A 15,412-nucleotide genomic window follows, 5' to 3' on the forward strand; every position below is an offset into this window, starting at 1 on the left:
CCGGGCTGAGGGACCCCCTCCCCCCGAGTGCACAAATTTTTGTGCACTGGGCCTCTAGTCTATACTAATAAAAGAGAAGAATGCAAATTGACCGTACCTTCGTGACGCCCCACAGCCAATCAGGGGTGAGTATGCAAATTAGCCCGCAGGTTAATTTGCAAACGCAGGCGCCGAGCGACTGGGAGTGAGGTGGCCACTTGGCGCGCGTGCCAGCACCAAGCAGCCTGCGTCCCGGGGACAGGCGTCCTTGGGAGCCAGGCCGCTCTGAGCCTGTAGGCCCGTGCACTCCGGGCCTACACGCACAGGCACGGAGTGGCTGGGGATGGGGCAGGAACATCCCCGGGACCCAGGCGCTCCAAGCTGGCGTGCGCACAAGCGGCCAGGGGCAGGGCAGGAACGTCCCCACAGCAAGCGAGCAGACAGCAGGGCCCTGCTTGCCCCTGGCCGTGGCAGTGAGGAGAAGCAGTCCCCCGCAGGGCCTCCACGGAGAGCCAACACCAGGGCCCTGCTTGCCCCTGGCCCTGGCAGCAAAGGGCAAGCAGGCCCCCACAGAGAGCAGACACCAGGGCCTCAAGCAGGCAGGTCCGCAGAGAGCAGAGAACCAGAGGAGCAGGCCTAAGCCATCAGTAGAACATTCCCTGAGGGTTCCCAGGTTGGAGAGGGTGCAGGTTGGGCTGAGGGACCAACCCCCCCCCCCAATGCACGAATTTCGTGCACCGGGCCCCTAAGGAATATATAACATTGAACAAGATTTGAATCTCCCGCACTCAAATATACAGCAATCTGTGGAAAAGTGGAGCATCAAGGCACAGAGAATGCAGTAAGCTGTGTTTTGTGTCAGTCATAAGGTTCTGTTTTACATGGAATTTGCCTGTTCTAGAATGTCAACTTGAGAGTTGGAACTATTACCTTATCCATTCTGTTTTGCTTGTAACTCCATGTACAAGGGCTGGCACTAGCAAGCAGTCAGGAAATGTGTTTTCAGTTTTTTAAAAATGAGGTAACTTCCTCTTTAACACTAATAAAGCAAAATAATTTCTTTGCTATTCAAATTTTTCTCCTTACCTTAAAATGAAAAAATGTTCCTTTAATGAAAACTGAGTTTCTTAAGCAAAAAGTATTACATTAATACTTAGCAGTCACAGTTTTGAAATAATAAAGGTGGGAAATAATGCATCAAATGGGAAAATTTATTTTCAGAAATCAAGAGAATATAGGACATTGTTTCTGTAGGACACAGGCCTAAGGGAGAGGGATTTAACGTTAAATATTAGATGTGTTCAAAAATATGCATCATTCACTCAGTCATTGGGAAGCACTAAAAACACTATAGCTCTTGAGAAATAGTTTCCACTCTTTATTCTAAATGTATAAACAGCCAGCACCCGTTTGGCTCAGTGGATAGAGCGTCGGTCTGCGGACTGAAGGGTCCCGGGTTTGATTCCGGTCAAGGGCATGTACCTTGGTTGCGGGCATTTCCCCAGTGAGGGGTGTGCAGGAGGCAGCTGATCGATGTTTCTCTCTCATCGATGTTTCTAACTCTCTATTCCTCTCCCTTCCTCTCTGTAAAAAATCAATAAAATATATTTTAAAAAATAAAAAGTAAAAAATAAATGTATAACCAGCAGTGAATAAAATATTCCATAATTTTGAACTCACCACTCTTGTCTAACACCCAAATTATACACCTCCTATCAAAGCACTTAATATTTTACAGCACCACTGACTCACTGCACTACCCACTGTGGGCAGTGTGTCCCACCTGGCGGTCAGTGCCTGATCCTAGCAGTTATGCAACAAATGTAGAGGCATGCACAGCAGATGAACCAAGAGCCCCACAGGCTTGCACTCACCATGTTCAATGGCATTTACGCGCCTGTTGGTTATCTTAATAGCTTCATCCAAAGTAACAAAGGAAGTCTAAAATCAGAGGACAAATAAAATGTAAGTACAAAGTCTTCCTAATCCTGCCCTGTTCCTTTAGGGATCCACTCAGACGGCACCTGTCGAGGACATTTGGAAACCAAGACTAGTACTTTCAACAAGTTAAAAATTGTGAGATTTCTATAGAGCTAACACTATCTCCATGTTATTATAACTTACTTCAGACTTACCTAAAGTTGTAAAAATGGCAAGAGGAGAGAATCAGGCACAAATGACCTAGCTATACATTAACTGGCCACAAAGGAAAACCTGGCTTTTCACTCATACACCGTGTTAAACCTGCATTGAAAGCTGCAGTCCTCATCTAGCAGAGTGAAACCACCACTGCACATTTTGTTAGTAACACAAGATGGGACAATGGTGCAGAAGTCACTATTTCAGAAATCAAAACATCTTTGACTTGTTTCACAGAGGGCCATGAAAACTGTTTGAAGTACTGAGTTCAGGACACTCTGAGCCAAGATCTGAATCTCCCGCACTCAAATATTAGAAACCAAACAGCGGGAGTTCTCTGCCTACCTGCAGCGAGGCAAGTTCCACCAGTAGCTCCACTGCTTTGGCATAGTTCCTCTTTAATTTAGCCAGTTGTTCCCCACCTCTGGCTAAACCAGTCAGTTCATAACCTGAAAGAACCAGTCAGACAACATTTGTAATTGTAGAATAATAATCTTCCCCTTCAAATTCCCCAAAAGATGTCAGAACAGTGCCAAAATGGAAAAACAAATACACTATCTCTATTAAATGCAAACATGAAGTCCCCATCTTCCCTCCCCAGACACTATCGGACGTGACAGTACCCACAGGGATACCATTCTAACTACAGGAGGTGTTTAACCAACCCGCACTTACCAGATTGCTGGAGTAACCAACGTGCTCCATTCCCTAGTAGAACACACTGCCTGATGCCCCAGAACAATGATACTCTGTTAATAGGTGACTCTCCAGAATGCTCTACTTTATTCGAACTATACTAAATATTTTATGTGGACCAATGAAAGATGAGTGCCAAAGGAAGGCATTGTTATATTTCTAAAAAAAAAAATCTGATTACTTTGGACAGACTCAACAAAGATGTTTTACTATAAAAAAAGCTGTCAAATTAGGAAATGGTGAGACAGTTATAAAAAAGAAAAATGAAAGTGGGCTATAAAATTCTAGGGAGATTCAGCGTTCAGACTGCATCAGTTTCTAAGATCTTTTTCTACTTTAAAGAGACCCAAACTGGAAATTATAAACAATGTATTATGGGTATGGTTTATGCAGAAAGACAACCTAGAAGTCTAAACAGTGAATTCATAATGCAAAGAAAGGCCATGAGCTTATATTTTTAAAATGTTACATGACTGTACACTTATATGTCTTGAGGTTAAAATAAAGTATTTTCAGACATGTACAATGTTTAATGACTCCCTGCCATAACACTTTTTTGATGAACTAGTTAGCTACTGTCCTAACTGTATCAGATAAGGCTCTAACATGGGAACCACCAAACTCAATCTAGCACCATTTTCCAGAACAAGGTTCATTTAAAGAGGAATCAGAGAACCCAGAGACACTTACTGTCAGTTCCTTCATGGTAATGTTCAAATATTGGCAAGGTAACACCCGTTAAACACAGAAAAAGTCAACAGATTGTCTGGAATTGTAACTGGTTTCAAGGAATAAAATTAGGAACCTGCCTTCCTAATGGTTCAATCCTATTCAAAAATTAAATTAGTCTGAGTAATAAGGGATCTGGTTGTTACAGTGGGTTTTTTTTCTTCAGCTCTGAGATATACTTAATATACAAAAAAATTGCACATATTTAATATATGCATTTTGATGAGTTTAGACATATGCATACACCCATGATACCATCACAATAATCAAGGAAATAAACACCATCATCTCCAAAAGATTTTATGTGTCCTTTTCCTGTGTGTGTGTGTGTGTGTGTGTATGTAGAACTCTTAACATCAGATCTATTCTCCTAACAAGTTTTTAAGTGCACACCACCATATTATTCTATTGGCACTATACAGTACAGCATATCTCTGGAATGTGTTCATCTTGTATAACCCTAACTTTATATACATCAAACAACTTCCCATTTTCCCTACCCTAACTCCCTAGAAATCATCAGTTAAAATGGGTTTAACATATAAAGCCAATCAACTTGCTCTAAGTAGAAAAGATTAACTGGGATATCCAGACATCCTATATAATAAAAGCCTAATATGCTAAGTGTCCAGTCGGCCGTCCAACTAATCAAAGCGTAATATGCTAATGATATGGTAAGGCCACTCAACCGCTCGCTATGACATGCACTGACCACCAGGGGGCAGACAGTCGACCAGTCGCTGTGACATGCACTGACCAACAGGGGGAGATGCTCCAACCAGTAGGTTAGCTTGTTGCTGGGGACTGAGCAAGAGGGGCCAGTAATGCCCTGGAGCCTTCCCGCGGTCCCTCCCCTGCTGGCCAACCTCCTGTGTCCCTCCCCAGCCCTGATCATGCACCAGTGGGATCCCTCGGCCTGGCCTATGCCCTCTTGCAATCCGGGACCCCTCAGGGGATGTGAGAGAGCTGGTTTCGGCCCCATCCCGCAGGCCAGGCCAAGGGACCCCCCTTGGGCATGAATTTGTACACTGGGCCTCTAATTGCTATATAAACAGATTAATTTTAAAATGTCGCCCTTCCATTTACGTGAGGGCACAAAGAGAAGACATCATCTATGAACCAGGAAGATGGCCCTTAGCAGAAGACAACCATGTTGACATCTTGATCTTCAACTTCCCAACCTCCCGAATTGAGAAAATAAACCTATCGTTTATAAGCTAAAAAAATAAAAAATAAAAAAAAATAAATAAATAAATAAAATGTCACCTTTTCTCCCCCATGGAATCTAAACAGTTGAAAAATTACCTGCTACATTATCTTTCTTTGCTCGAATCTTCACTTGGGCTTTATTCACATTTTGGATAACTGTGGTGCTGCAGGGGGGGAAAAGGGAGCCTTGGTTTAGTTGAGTTTTTAGAGTGAAAAATAAACCTATCACTGGATAATTTCACAATTAAGTATGTTCTGATAATAGTCTTTTTCCAGAAAAGGACAAAAATCACTACTTCCACAGGAGGGCCTCAGAGAGCAAAGAATAAAAATTAGTCATAAAAAACAACAACAAAGAATGATTTTATAGTATTTGGATCGCTTGAGTTTTCAGTCAGACATGGGATTTTCATTCCGTTAATGTAACTTAGAGAAAGCTTTCTTTCCTTTTAGGTTTGCTGTTCAAAACTTGTAAGTTTGGCAAAACGAGTACAATTCCTTTTCTAGAACTTACCTAACTTCCATCTGGCTTTGTCTGACTCCTCATTTTTATTGTAAAGTGTTTTCCCTATAACCACCCTAAGGTACTCACATACCACTTACACACTACTGATTCCCTCCCTCTGCCTGGAAAAGCCAGTGCCAAGTTGTTACCGGCAACACTTAGTCTACTGCTTCAAAGGCCTTATGGCCCTCAGGCTGTAAGACGTGGCCACCAGGTAATGCTCCTAGACAGGTAAGAAGCACTAAGAATAAGGCACTGTGTCACTGAGTAAAGGAGACTAAAATCAGCCCTGGCCTGTGTGACTCAGTGATTCGAGTGTTGGCCCAAGCACTGAAGGGTCACAGGTTCTATTCCCAGTCAAGGGCACATGCCAGGGTTGCAGGTTAGATCCCCGGCCCTAGTCAGGGCTTATGCAGGAGGCAAGCATTTGATGTGTCTCTCTCACATCAATGTCTCTCTCTCTCTCTCTCATCGTCGTTTCTTTCTCAGCCTCTCTCGCTCTCTCACTCCCTTCTTCCTCCCTTCCTCTCTCTCCCTCCCTCACTTAAACTCTCTCTAAAAATCAATGGGAAAAATATCCTCAGTTAAGGATTAACAACAAAAATTAAGGGGGAAAAAACACTAAAATCAAAGCCCCTGAAAATAACTTCCACCTCTGCCCCTAAATAGCCATTTGACTCAGGAAGGCACTGAACTTAACTGGGAATAACTGCTTACCTGGTCTACTTCACAGGTTTATTTGGGGAATTACATAACAAGTATATTGGCAAAACCCCTTTGTAAAGGAATACTAAACTATTTTGAATGCTTTGTAAAGCATATATTGATATGACAAAAGCCATAAAAGTCATGCCAACCCCCCCCCCTTTTTAAAATATATGTTTATTGATTTCAGAGAGGAAGGGAGAGGGAGAGAGGGTCACTGATCGGCTGCCTCCTGCACACACCACACCAGGGATCGAGCATCTTTTCTAATACCAAAGAACATCAGCAAATCAACCCAAAGGCCTTCCATTAGGAGAAAAGGTTAATAAGTTATGTTACATCTAGAGAAAGATTATGCAGCTAAGTGAAAAGAAGGGAAAAATGTTTATGATACAATGTTAAATAAAAATGGACCATAGCCCTAACTGGTTTGGCTCAGTGGACAGAGCATCGGCCTGCGGACTGAAGGGTCCCAGGTTCGATTCCGGCTAAGGGTATGTGCCTTGGTTGTGGGCACGTCCCCAGTGGGAGGTGTGCAGGAGGCAGCTGATCGATGTTTCTCTCTCATTGATGTTTCTAACTCTCTATCCTTCTCCCTTCCTCTCTGTAAAAAATCAATAAAATGTATTTAAAAAAAAGAAAGAAAAAAAAAAAGAACCATAAATTTTAAGTATCTTGTGCCTACAACTATGTAACAGATACATGTGGGTATTAATGAAGACGGTGATGTTAAGGGGATGGGGTTAAAAGTGTCCTTCCTTATTATTAATATAGCAATTGTCTTTAATGCTAATATTTTTAAATTTAAAATGGTATGAACATAGAGCACTGATTTTTCAAAACACCCAATTTAGTCTTCTTACCTGAAGTCCCCTGCTGTGAACTTGGCCTCAGCAAGTGAAAAGGCAGCTTCTCTCATCACTTCACCCATCAACATTTTAGTCTGGGAAAGTATAAACCAATAGCCGATTCAACCAAGTTATTTCACCAGGAAAAATCATAATCATGTTGCTTCAATACCATCAGTATTTCATGTCAGGTATGCATGTAAATATAAACATTGATTTGATAATGATAAATAAAAATTTCCAATTTTGCTTTAACAGGTTTAGTTACGGTCACTAATCATGTTGCAAAACCATGCGTTTTATAAATAAAACATCAAAATAAAGACATTAAGAAAGAGAAAACTGAATCTTTACTGCAGGAGTATGTTTTTGTTGAATGGGTCCATAATGATTTGCTCAAATTAATCTCCTAAATTCACTACAGTGTGGTCAAAATCCTAATGGCATAGTGATTCTAAAATAAATCTGGAATATTTAATGTTTGAGAATATCCAATAATTTTTTAAGAGAAGTATAACTGGGACAGTGGGTAGAGAGTTACTTTACCAAGTATTAAAAATGTATAACTATAAAGAAATACATCTGGTACTGGGACACTAAGTCAATGAAATGGAATAGATTTCAGAAAGAGCTCCAGGACTATACTGGAATTTAGCAATGTAAAGAGACCACTCAACCGGTCATGCATTTACAAAATGATGAAGCTAAATCCCTACCTCCTCACATCACCCCCACACACACACCAAAAAATAAAAAATAAAAATGATTCAAGGCAAAGGTTTATTTTCAAAATTATAAAAGAGCCCAGGTGTTCAATTCCCGGTCAGGGCACGTGCCCAGGCTTTGGGCTCAATCCCCAGTAGGAAAAGTGCAGGAGGCAGCTGGTCAATGATTCTCATCATTGCTGTTCTATCTCTCCCTTTCCCTTCCTCTCTGAAATAAAAAAATATATTAAAATAAGATAGCAATTTTAGCACAACAGATTGGCAACAAAAAAAAATAATACCCAACTAAGAAGAATTTAAGCAAATAGGTCTTCTCACTAATCATTTAGCAGAAATGTAAATTAGTATAACAATTTGGAGAGCAATTTGAGTTATCTAGAAAACAATTAAATGATTCCTGAGATTCTAGGACTTTTCCCAGAAAATGCTAACATACATACATACACATAAGGACTTAAGAGTACCCTCCCCCACAAAATGGTAAAACTACACATCCATCAATAGAGAAACGATAAATTCCATCATCCATGCAAAGGAGTACCATTCAGCTATTATAAAGAATGAGACCGAACTATATGATGTAGAAAGCTATTCATCATATTCTGCCATGGAGTGAAGGAAGGGGGAGTGGGGCAGAAAATGTTATATAAATATAAATATGTATGTATGTATGTATGTATGTGTGTGTGTGTGTGCATACTTGCATGCATGTTTGTTACCAAAAAATCTGTGTGTGGACATATAGCCACACATGATACCATACTCTTGGTATATGCTTTACAAAAGCAATACTTTCAATATGTGCTACCAAAGAAAGAGATTGAGATATTCAGGGAGAAAGAGATTGAGAGAGAGAAGATGGAAAGGATATAAAACAGAGTCTCACAAAGAACTCTGGGAAATGAAAGAAGGATAGTTGGGGGTAGGAGAGGGGAAATGGGAAAGAACCTTCACTTTTCTATATACCACTGTATTCATACATCATTTATCCAAAAAACATTGAGTCAATGTACTAGCTGCCAACACTGTTCTAGATATTGAAAATACACTGCTGAAAAGACAGAGTCCCCTTCTCATGGAACTTACATTCTCTATGGGGGTAAACTATCAAACAAATACCATGCAGTAGTACAGTGATGGCAAACCTTTTGAGCTCGGCGTGTCAGCATTTTGAAAAACCCTAACTTAACTCTGGTGCGTGTCACATATAGAAATTTTTTGATATTTGCAACCATAGTAAAACAAAGACTTATATTTTTGATATTTATTTTATATATTTAAATGCCATTTAACAAAGAAAAATCAACCAAAAAAATGAGTTCGCGTGTCACCTCTGACACGCGTGTCATAGGTTCGCCATCACTGCAGTAGTATGTGCTATGATAAAAACAAGGAAACATGACAGAAGTAAATACAGTGGTCACTTCAGATTGGGTGGTCAGCGATGGCCTCTCTGGAGAGACCAGAATGCACAGAGGAGCCAGTCATAAGTAGTTCTGAGGAAAGAGCATTTCCAGCAGGAAAAAAAACAGCTAATGCAAAGACCCTAGAGGAGGATGTTTGGAAGAATAAAGCAAATGAGGTCAAAGAGGCAGGTAGGAGCCAGATTAGATCAAGTGAGGCTTGAGAACAAGAGTAAGGAATTTGGATTTTATTAAATGAACCATGTAAAACTCATTATTTTATAATGGTATTTTTACTTTTGAAAGAAAAATTAATTAAAGTAACAAAGAAAAATTAAAATGTCAACAGCCATGCTGGATTTTCCTTAGATATTTCCAAAATAAATATTGTTCTAAGCAAAGTTCATTCTACCTCTATGATCTTCTTTAGGATCTGTCGAAATCGAAGAGTGAAGGCATCAGATTTTTTCTTCAGGAGGTTTCGACCTGCCTGTGCTCCTTTTAATCGAGCCTTCATGATGGTCTGCGCCCTATATAAACAAAGTTAAAGACACTTATTCCCATTATTTAAAAGAAAGAAAAATACCTCCCCAATACAATGTTAAAATTATGCTTGATTCTTTGATGTCAACAGAATAATATATACAGCATTTGTAGCTGACAGGTTTAGTTGGTTTCTCAATACCACAGATTTCTACCCTCAAGTGTTCCATAAATGAGAAGTTTACTTAAAACTAGAACAAGGTTTTAATCTATATCTGGCATAAATATTGTCATAATAAAGTTTATCAGGAGTGCTATTTTATGATTCCAACATAGTTTAAATACTTACTTGATTTATAAATTAAAACAATATCTGTTTCCATTAGAAGTGCTCTATCCCTAGCCAGTTTAGTGGATAGAGCATTGGCCCGCTGACTAACGGGTTATGGGTTTTAAAAAAAAAGAGGAAAATAAAAAAAAAAGTTATAAAAAAAAAGAGGAAAATAGGTCTGCATGTGCTTCTTATATGATATTGTTTTAGAAATGCAAAGCAAGGAGGGATAAATATGCTTATACAGATACAGAGAATAGAAAGGATTCACAGAAACTGTAACCATTTCCTTTGGGAAATGGGGCTGACTTAAAAAAAAAAAATAGACTGTTCTGGCCAGTTTGGCTCAGTGGATAGAGCATCAGCCTGCAGACCGAAGGGTCCCAGGTTCCATTCCAGTCAAGGGCACATGCCTGGGTCACAGGCTCAATCCCCACTTAGGGGGCATGCAGGAGGCAGCCGATCCATGATTCTCTCTCATCAATGATGTTTCTATCTCTCTCCCTCCCTCTCCCTTCCTCTCTGAAATCAATAAAAATATATTTTTAAAAAGTAGATTTACTTTTTATTACTATACTAGAGGCCTGGTGCACGAAATTCGTGCACGGGGGCGGGGGGCCCTCAGCCCCGCCTGCACCCTCTCAAATCCGGGACCCCTCGGGGGATGTCCGACTGCCGGTTTAGGCCCAATCACGCAGGGATCCCTGAAGATCTGGCCTAAACCAGCAGTCAGACATCCCTCTCGCAATCCGGGACCGCTGGCCCCTAACTGCTCGCCTGCTTGCCTGATCACCCCTAACCGCCTCTGCCTGCATGGTCACCCCTAAGCACTTTGCCTGCCTGCCTGATTGCCCCTAAGCACTCTACCTGCCTGGTCACCCTTAAGCACTCTGCCTGCCTGCCTGATCGCCCCTACCCACCTCTGCCTACCTGATCGCCCCTAAGCACTCTGCCTGCCTGCCTGCCTGATTGTACACGGGTAGGGTCCCTAGGCCTGGCCGACGATCAGGGCTGATTAGGGCCTTCCAGCTGCCAGCCGGGGCATCCCTTCCCCAGCTGCCGGCCAGGACCTTCCTTAGCTGCACGCCACCCCCTAGTGGTCAGTGCACGTCATAGCGAGCGAGCGAATTCCCAGTCTCCCAGTTGAACTCCCAAGAGGACATTTTGCATATTAGGCTTTTATATAGATAGATTAAATGACATATATAAGAATAGACTCCTGAGAAGTGACAAGCTACTGAAGTCTCCTTACTGCCTAGTTCAATCTTTTCCCATCAGAAACCACAATACCAAAGTCAAAAAACCAACTGCAGAAACTGACATTTCTGTTCTTGCTCCCATATGCCTGATAAAATTTAATAATGGGCCGTAACTGGTTTGGCTCAGTGGATAGAGCGTCAGCCTGCGGACTGAAAGGTCCCAGGTTCGATTCCGGTCAAGGGCATGTACCTTGGTTGTGGGCACATCCCCAGTGGGGGGGGGGTGGTGTGCAGGAGGCAGCTGATCGATGTTTCTCTCTCATTTGATGTTTCTAGTTCTCTATCCCTCTCCCTTTCTCTCTGTAAAAAATCAATAAAATATATATATTTTTTAAATTTAATAATGGGGGGGAAATGGGCAATAAGATCCAACAATAGATTATCTTAGATACTTAAAGTGACTTAAGGAGATATAATTTCATATGAATGGTGTTATAACCAAATGCAAAGTAGTATTAATGGACCTTTTGGCTAAGTTTTTAGATTGTTGAAGTCCTTTACCATAGGGCAAAGGTTATTGAGACAATTCTGCAGCTGGAAGGAACTTGACGTTATCCTGAAATTTAAGAAAATGAGACTTAGAAAAATGAAACAACTTGCCCACAGTCACTCACTGAAGAAAAGGCAGAGCAGGACAAGAACCAGATTTCTGACTCCAGGGACTTGTCCGAGGCTCACCCGTAGGTCCACTGTACCCCAATTACATGGGACACTGCCTCCGCTACAGATTATAAACAGCACCAGATGAACAGCTCTCTCTAGCTATCCGGGCTGCCTTCGCACTGGCTGAAGATTAACCAAGTGAGGCAGGTTCAGTTTCCTGCCTGAGCAGCATCTAGCTGCCCCAATGTGTATATTAAACATACCGTATTGTTTATACTAACCATCAGAATTTGGAAAGAGTTGGATTAAATGTAAGTCAAATCCTAGTACTGCAGATTCCAGCAAGTTTGATAGCAAAAAGTTGAACTGGTTGATAAAATTGAACTGACCAGGCTAACTTTAATTTCCTTCTAGGTAATGGCATCTCTGTAAAATAGACAAATTTTTACTCTTGACACTCAAAGAGTGACCTGCCCAAAGGCTTACAGCCCTTGTAGGTATAACCTGGATTTGACTGATTTCTTTAGACTCCATACCTTATGCCTCTTTCAATTCCACCCTAAACTTGTTTTTCTCTCTCTGGTGCCTAAGTGGGTGTCAGCCCCATTTCATAGGGTAACAGTATAAGAATTATCTCAAAGAGAAGTCACTAGTGTATTTCCTAACCTGACTCTTTAAAAAACTTATTCTTTTACAAGTTTCACAGCTGCTCAGCCCTACTTAAACGTGTTTGACCTTCAGCTAGGATGATAACTTATTTCCAGATGAATCAAAGACATCTGACTACATGACAAAGTACCTGTGCTAAGCCTTGGGGAAAATATTTAGAGAAGCTGTTACTTCCTGCACCTGATTTTCCCCTTAAACAGCAAGCTGGATGCTCTAAAATAGCAATTTCCACCTTCACAAACCTATCATTCTTCTTCTCTAAGCCAAATACAGCTTATTTTCACCTCTTAGTCTTAAATTAAGACCAAAAAAATGTTAACATTCTGACTACTAATATTAACACAGTCAAACATTAATTGAAGCAGTGAAAACTGATTTTACTCAGTAACCACTGACAAGAGGGGAAGGAGCTGAGGTGTGCAAAGGTGACTGCATTTTAAAAGAAGAATGAGGGAACGAAGGGATAGGGGATTCAAGCAGAATCAGAGAAGTGAAAAATTACAAAAGGCTGGTCAGTGGAAATGCGATTGGGCCACCTGTGTCCGCTAGCTGGCAATTATGGAAGTTAGGATTCCATCCTCACAGACAGAAGCCTTATCCTTCCTGATTACATTTCAAAGAAATGATTTTCAGGTCTTTGAGAAAGACACTTCTAATTTATAGGGAGAGACATATACAGGGTGTCCCAACAAAATGTACACATATACTTTGAACAATTGTAAAGGCAGTGTTTATTAAAATACATTTCATTTTCAAAAGTGAGTTATCAGTTGTTAAAATGCGTATACATTTTTTGGGACACCCTATACATCTCAATGGGAAAATGAAGGATTCATCATTGTAAGCCCTTTTCAGTAAATGCCCTAAGAAAGGGAGGTCAGGGATTACCAGCAGGTGTTGGCTAGATTAAACAGTAAATTCTTCTGGTGGCTCTGAGCTTTCTCAGGCAGACATTTTAATAGGGGATGATGTCATTTAGGAAACACAACCGTAGGCTGCTGGAAGCTATGCTAGAGTTTGGCCCTCTTCCCCACAACTCACTTGATTCCAAACAACTACTAGAAAGCCAGTAAGTGAAAGTAAAAAAATAAACAAAAAGCCAATAATTCCTTCATTTCATTAAGAGCTGTAGCCACCCAAGCAGAGACAGAAATCTAGGTTTGGGGTTTGAAAATAGCTTTTATTTAGGAGAAAAAGGTCAGGATGAAGAAAAGCAACAGAATACTTCCAAAAAGATAGGACCACAATAAAAAAAAAAGATCTAAATGTCAAAGCCAAAACTGACTTTATGTTCCTCACTGAAAAAAGAAAAGGAGGGAAAGGAAAAGGAGAAGAGGGCAAATAAGAACAATCTTTTCTTTCCACACATTGTTAGGTACATATGAGAAAACCTCAACATTTTCTTTAGACTGGCCACTTAGGGCCATATGCTATTTCTCTTGCCAAAGACATCAGACCAAAAGAGAAAGGATGCCCCCAACTGAGCAAATTCCAAGGCATGGGTTCATTCGAGGAACATTTTTTGTGGACTGTCTATCCTATAATAAAAGGTAATATGCAAATAACCAAACTACTGAATGACTGGTTGTTATGACGTGCACTGACCACCAGAGGGCAGACGCTCAGCGCAGGAGCTGCCCCCTGGTGGTCAGTGCGCTCCCACAGGGGGAGCTCCGCTCAGCCACAAGCGGGGCTGAAGGCTGGCGAGCACAGCGGAGGTGACGGGGAGCCTCTTCCGCCTCTGCGGCAGCCTAGGGCTGCCGACTGCTAAAGGGCACAGGCTGGGCTGAGAGGACCCACCTTGACCCCCCACCCAGTGCACGAATGTCGTGCATCGGGCCTCTAGTGGATTAATACTCGAGAGCACAGGGTCCAGTGGGAACGTTATGCAAACAATTACTGTCCACTTTACAATGTGATGGGTATTATTAACGTAAGTCTGAACAAGTTGCAATGGTCATTGGGCAAGAGGAGTGCCTCAGAAACTCGGGGCTACCTTCCCAGCGCAGGTGACATTTCATGGGATCCTGGAAAATGACTAAGGGGATACGATCTGGCGTCCATGCTGGGGCAATTCAACACCCAATTTGGCATAGAAGTCTCTTCTATATGCTTCCCACAGCAGGAAACCTCCCTTCTCAATCCATTTATCAAACCTCGTTAGCTTGCCCACCTCCCCGCTAAACTGAGCATCGATTCAGTTACGTAATCCAGTGCCGGTTCGATAGGGAGGGTGGAATGAATGGCTCGATTAATGAATGGGGTTAGCGGACCTTCACAAAAGCCAGCAGGCCGGGCGCCTGTTCCTATGGTCAGGGATCGCTCTGACCAGCCCGGTTCACCCGGAGGAATGTGTGAGGAGGCCGTCAGGGAGCCTCGCCCTGCACCCACGAAGAAAGACCGGGAGAGCTCAGGATCCGCCCAGAAAATCAGGAACCTCGCTGCGGCGGAAACGAGAATCCCGCCAGGCGGTCCTGAACCTAATGACGGTCATTCTTTTACTTACATTCGCGAGGGAAAGATTTCAATTCGGTCTTTGCCCGACATTCTGACGATAATTGTTCGGCTTCGGTTCCCGGTCGGGCAGTCGTGGTTGCCACAGACCCACCCACAGCGTCTTCTTCTACCGCAGTCAGCTGGTAGTGTCACTTGACCCCCCCCCCCTCGCGTTGCTAGGAGACCGTCGGGATTCGCATTCTTCACTTCCGCTTCCTGTTGGCACCCGGGGTGGAGTGGTGGGGGCGGGAGGACGTGAAGAAGACAAGGCCCGGATGTGGAGTCGCGCGCACCGCGAGATTGCCCCTCACTTCCGGCTCGCTTTCCAGCCCCTCCCGCTCCAGTGCCTGGGCGGCTGTGCTGGGCCCTCCAAGCTTGAAGCGAAAGAACAGGAGAAGAGTACACTCCTTCTCCTTTTCCGCTTGTCATCGGTGGTCACAGCGCCACCTCATGACTGACCGGAAGCCTTAAGAAAGGATTTATTCATTAGGGACAAGGAACCGGAGTCCTACCTCTTCCCTGCGCCTTGAAGGCTAGTTATCGAAAATTAAAGAAAACTATGAGAAAGCGTAATTTTCAGGTCCTCCTGTGATCTCCGTTCGTCCCTGTTCTCGGAGGACCTGGACTCTATGG

At 42.4% G+C, this 15,412-nt stretch overlaps 1 protein-coding gene across 2 annotated transcripts in view; it reads right to left on the reverse strand.

Annotated features, from left to right (window-relative positions):
- Window positions 1-15,378, reverse strand: part of ATP6V1D (ATPase, H+ transporting, lysosomal 34kDa, V1 subunit D) — a 19,166-nt gene extending 3,788 nt beyond the window's left edge. Inside the window, exons 1-7 of one of the 2 annotated variants that reach the window (XM_005877913.2) lie at window positions 14,790-15,378; window positions 9,351-9,468; window positions 6,826-6,905; window positions 4,849-4,916; window positions 3,505-3,549; window positions 2,464-2,567; window positions 1,854-1,920 (exon numbers count right to left, since the gene is read on the reverse strand). In XM_005877913.2, the coding sequence (XP_005877975.1) occupies window positions 1,854-1,920; window positions 2,464-2,567; window positions 3,505-3,549; window positions 4,849-4,916; window positions 6,826-6,905; window positions 9,351-9,468; window positions 14,790-15,208 (901 nt within the window). In that variant the 5' untranslated portion in view covers window positions 15,209-15,378. The remainder of the gene's footprint in view (window positions 1-1,853; window positions 1,921-2,463; window positions 2,568-3,504; window positions 3,550-4,848; window positions 4,917-6,825; window positions 6,906-9,350; window positions 9,469-14,789) is intronic. The other variant, XM_014549120.1, reaches the window with a different exon arrangement.
- Between the last annotated feature and the right edge of the window lie 34 nt (window positions 15,379-15,412).

This window comes from Myotis brandtii, unplaced genomic scaffold, assembly GCF_000412655.1.
Source record: "Myotis brandtii unplaced genomic scaffold, ASM41265v1 scaffold536, whole genome shotgun sequence".
In the NCBI taxonomy this organism is placed as follows: Eukaryota; Metazoa; Chordata; class Mammalia; order Chiroptera; family Vespertilionidae; genus Myotis; species Myotis brandtii.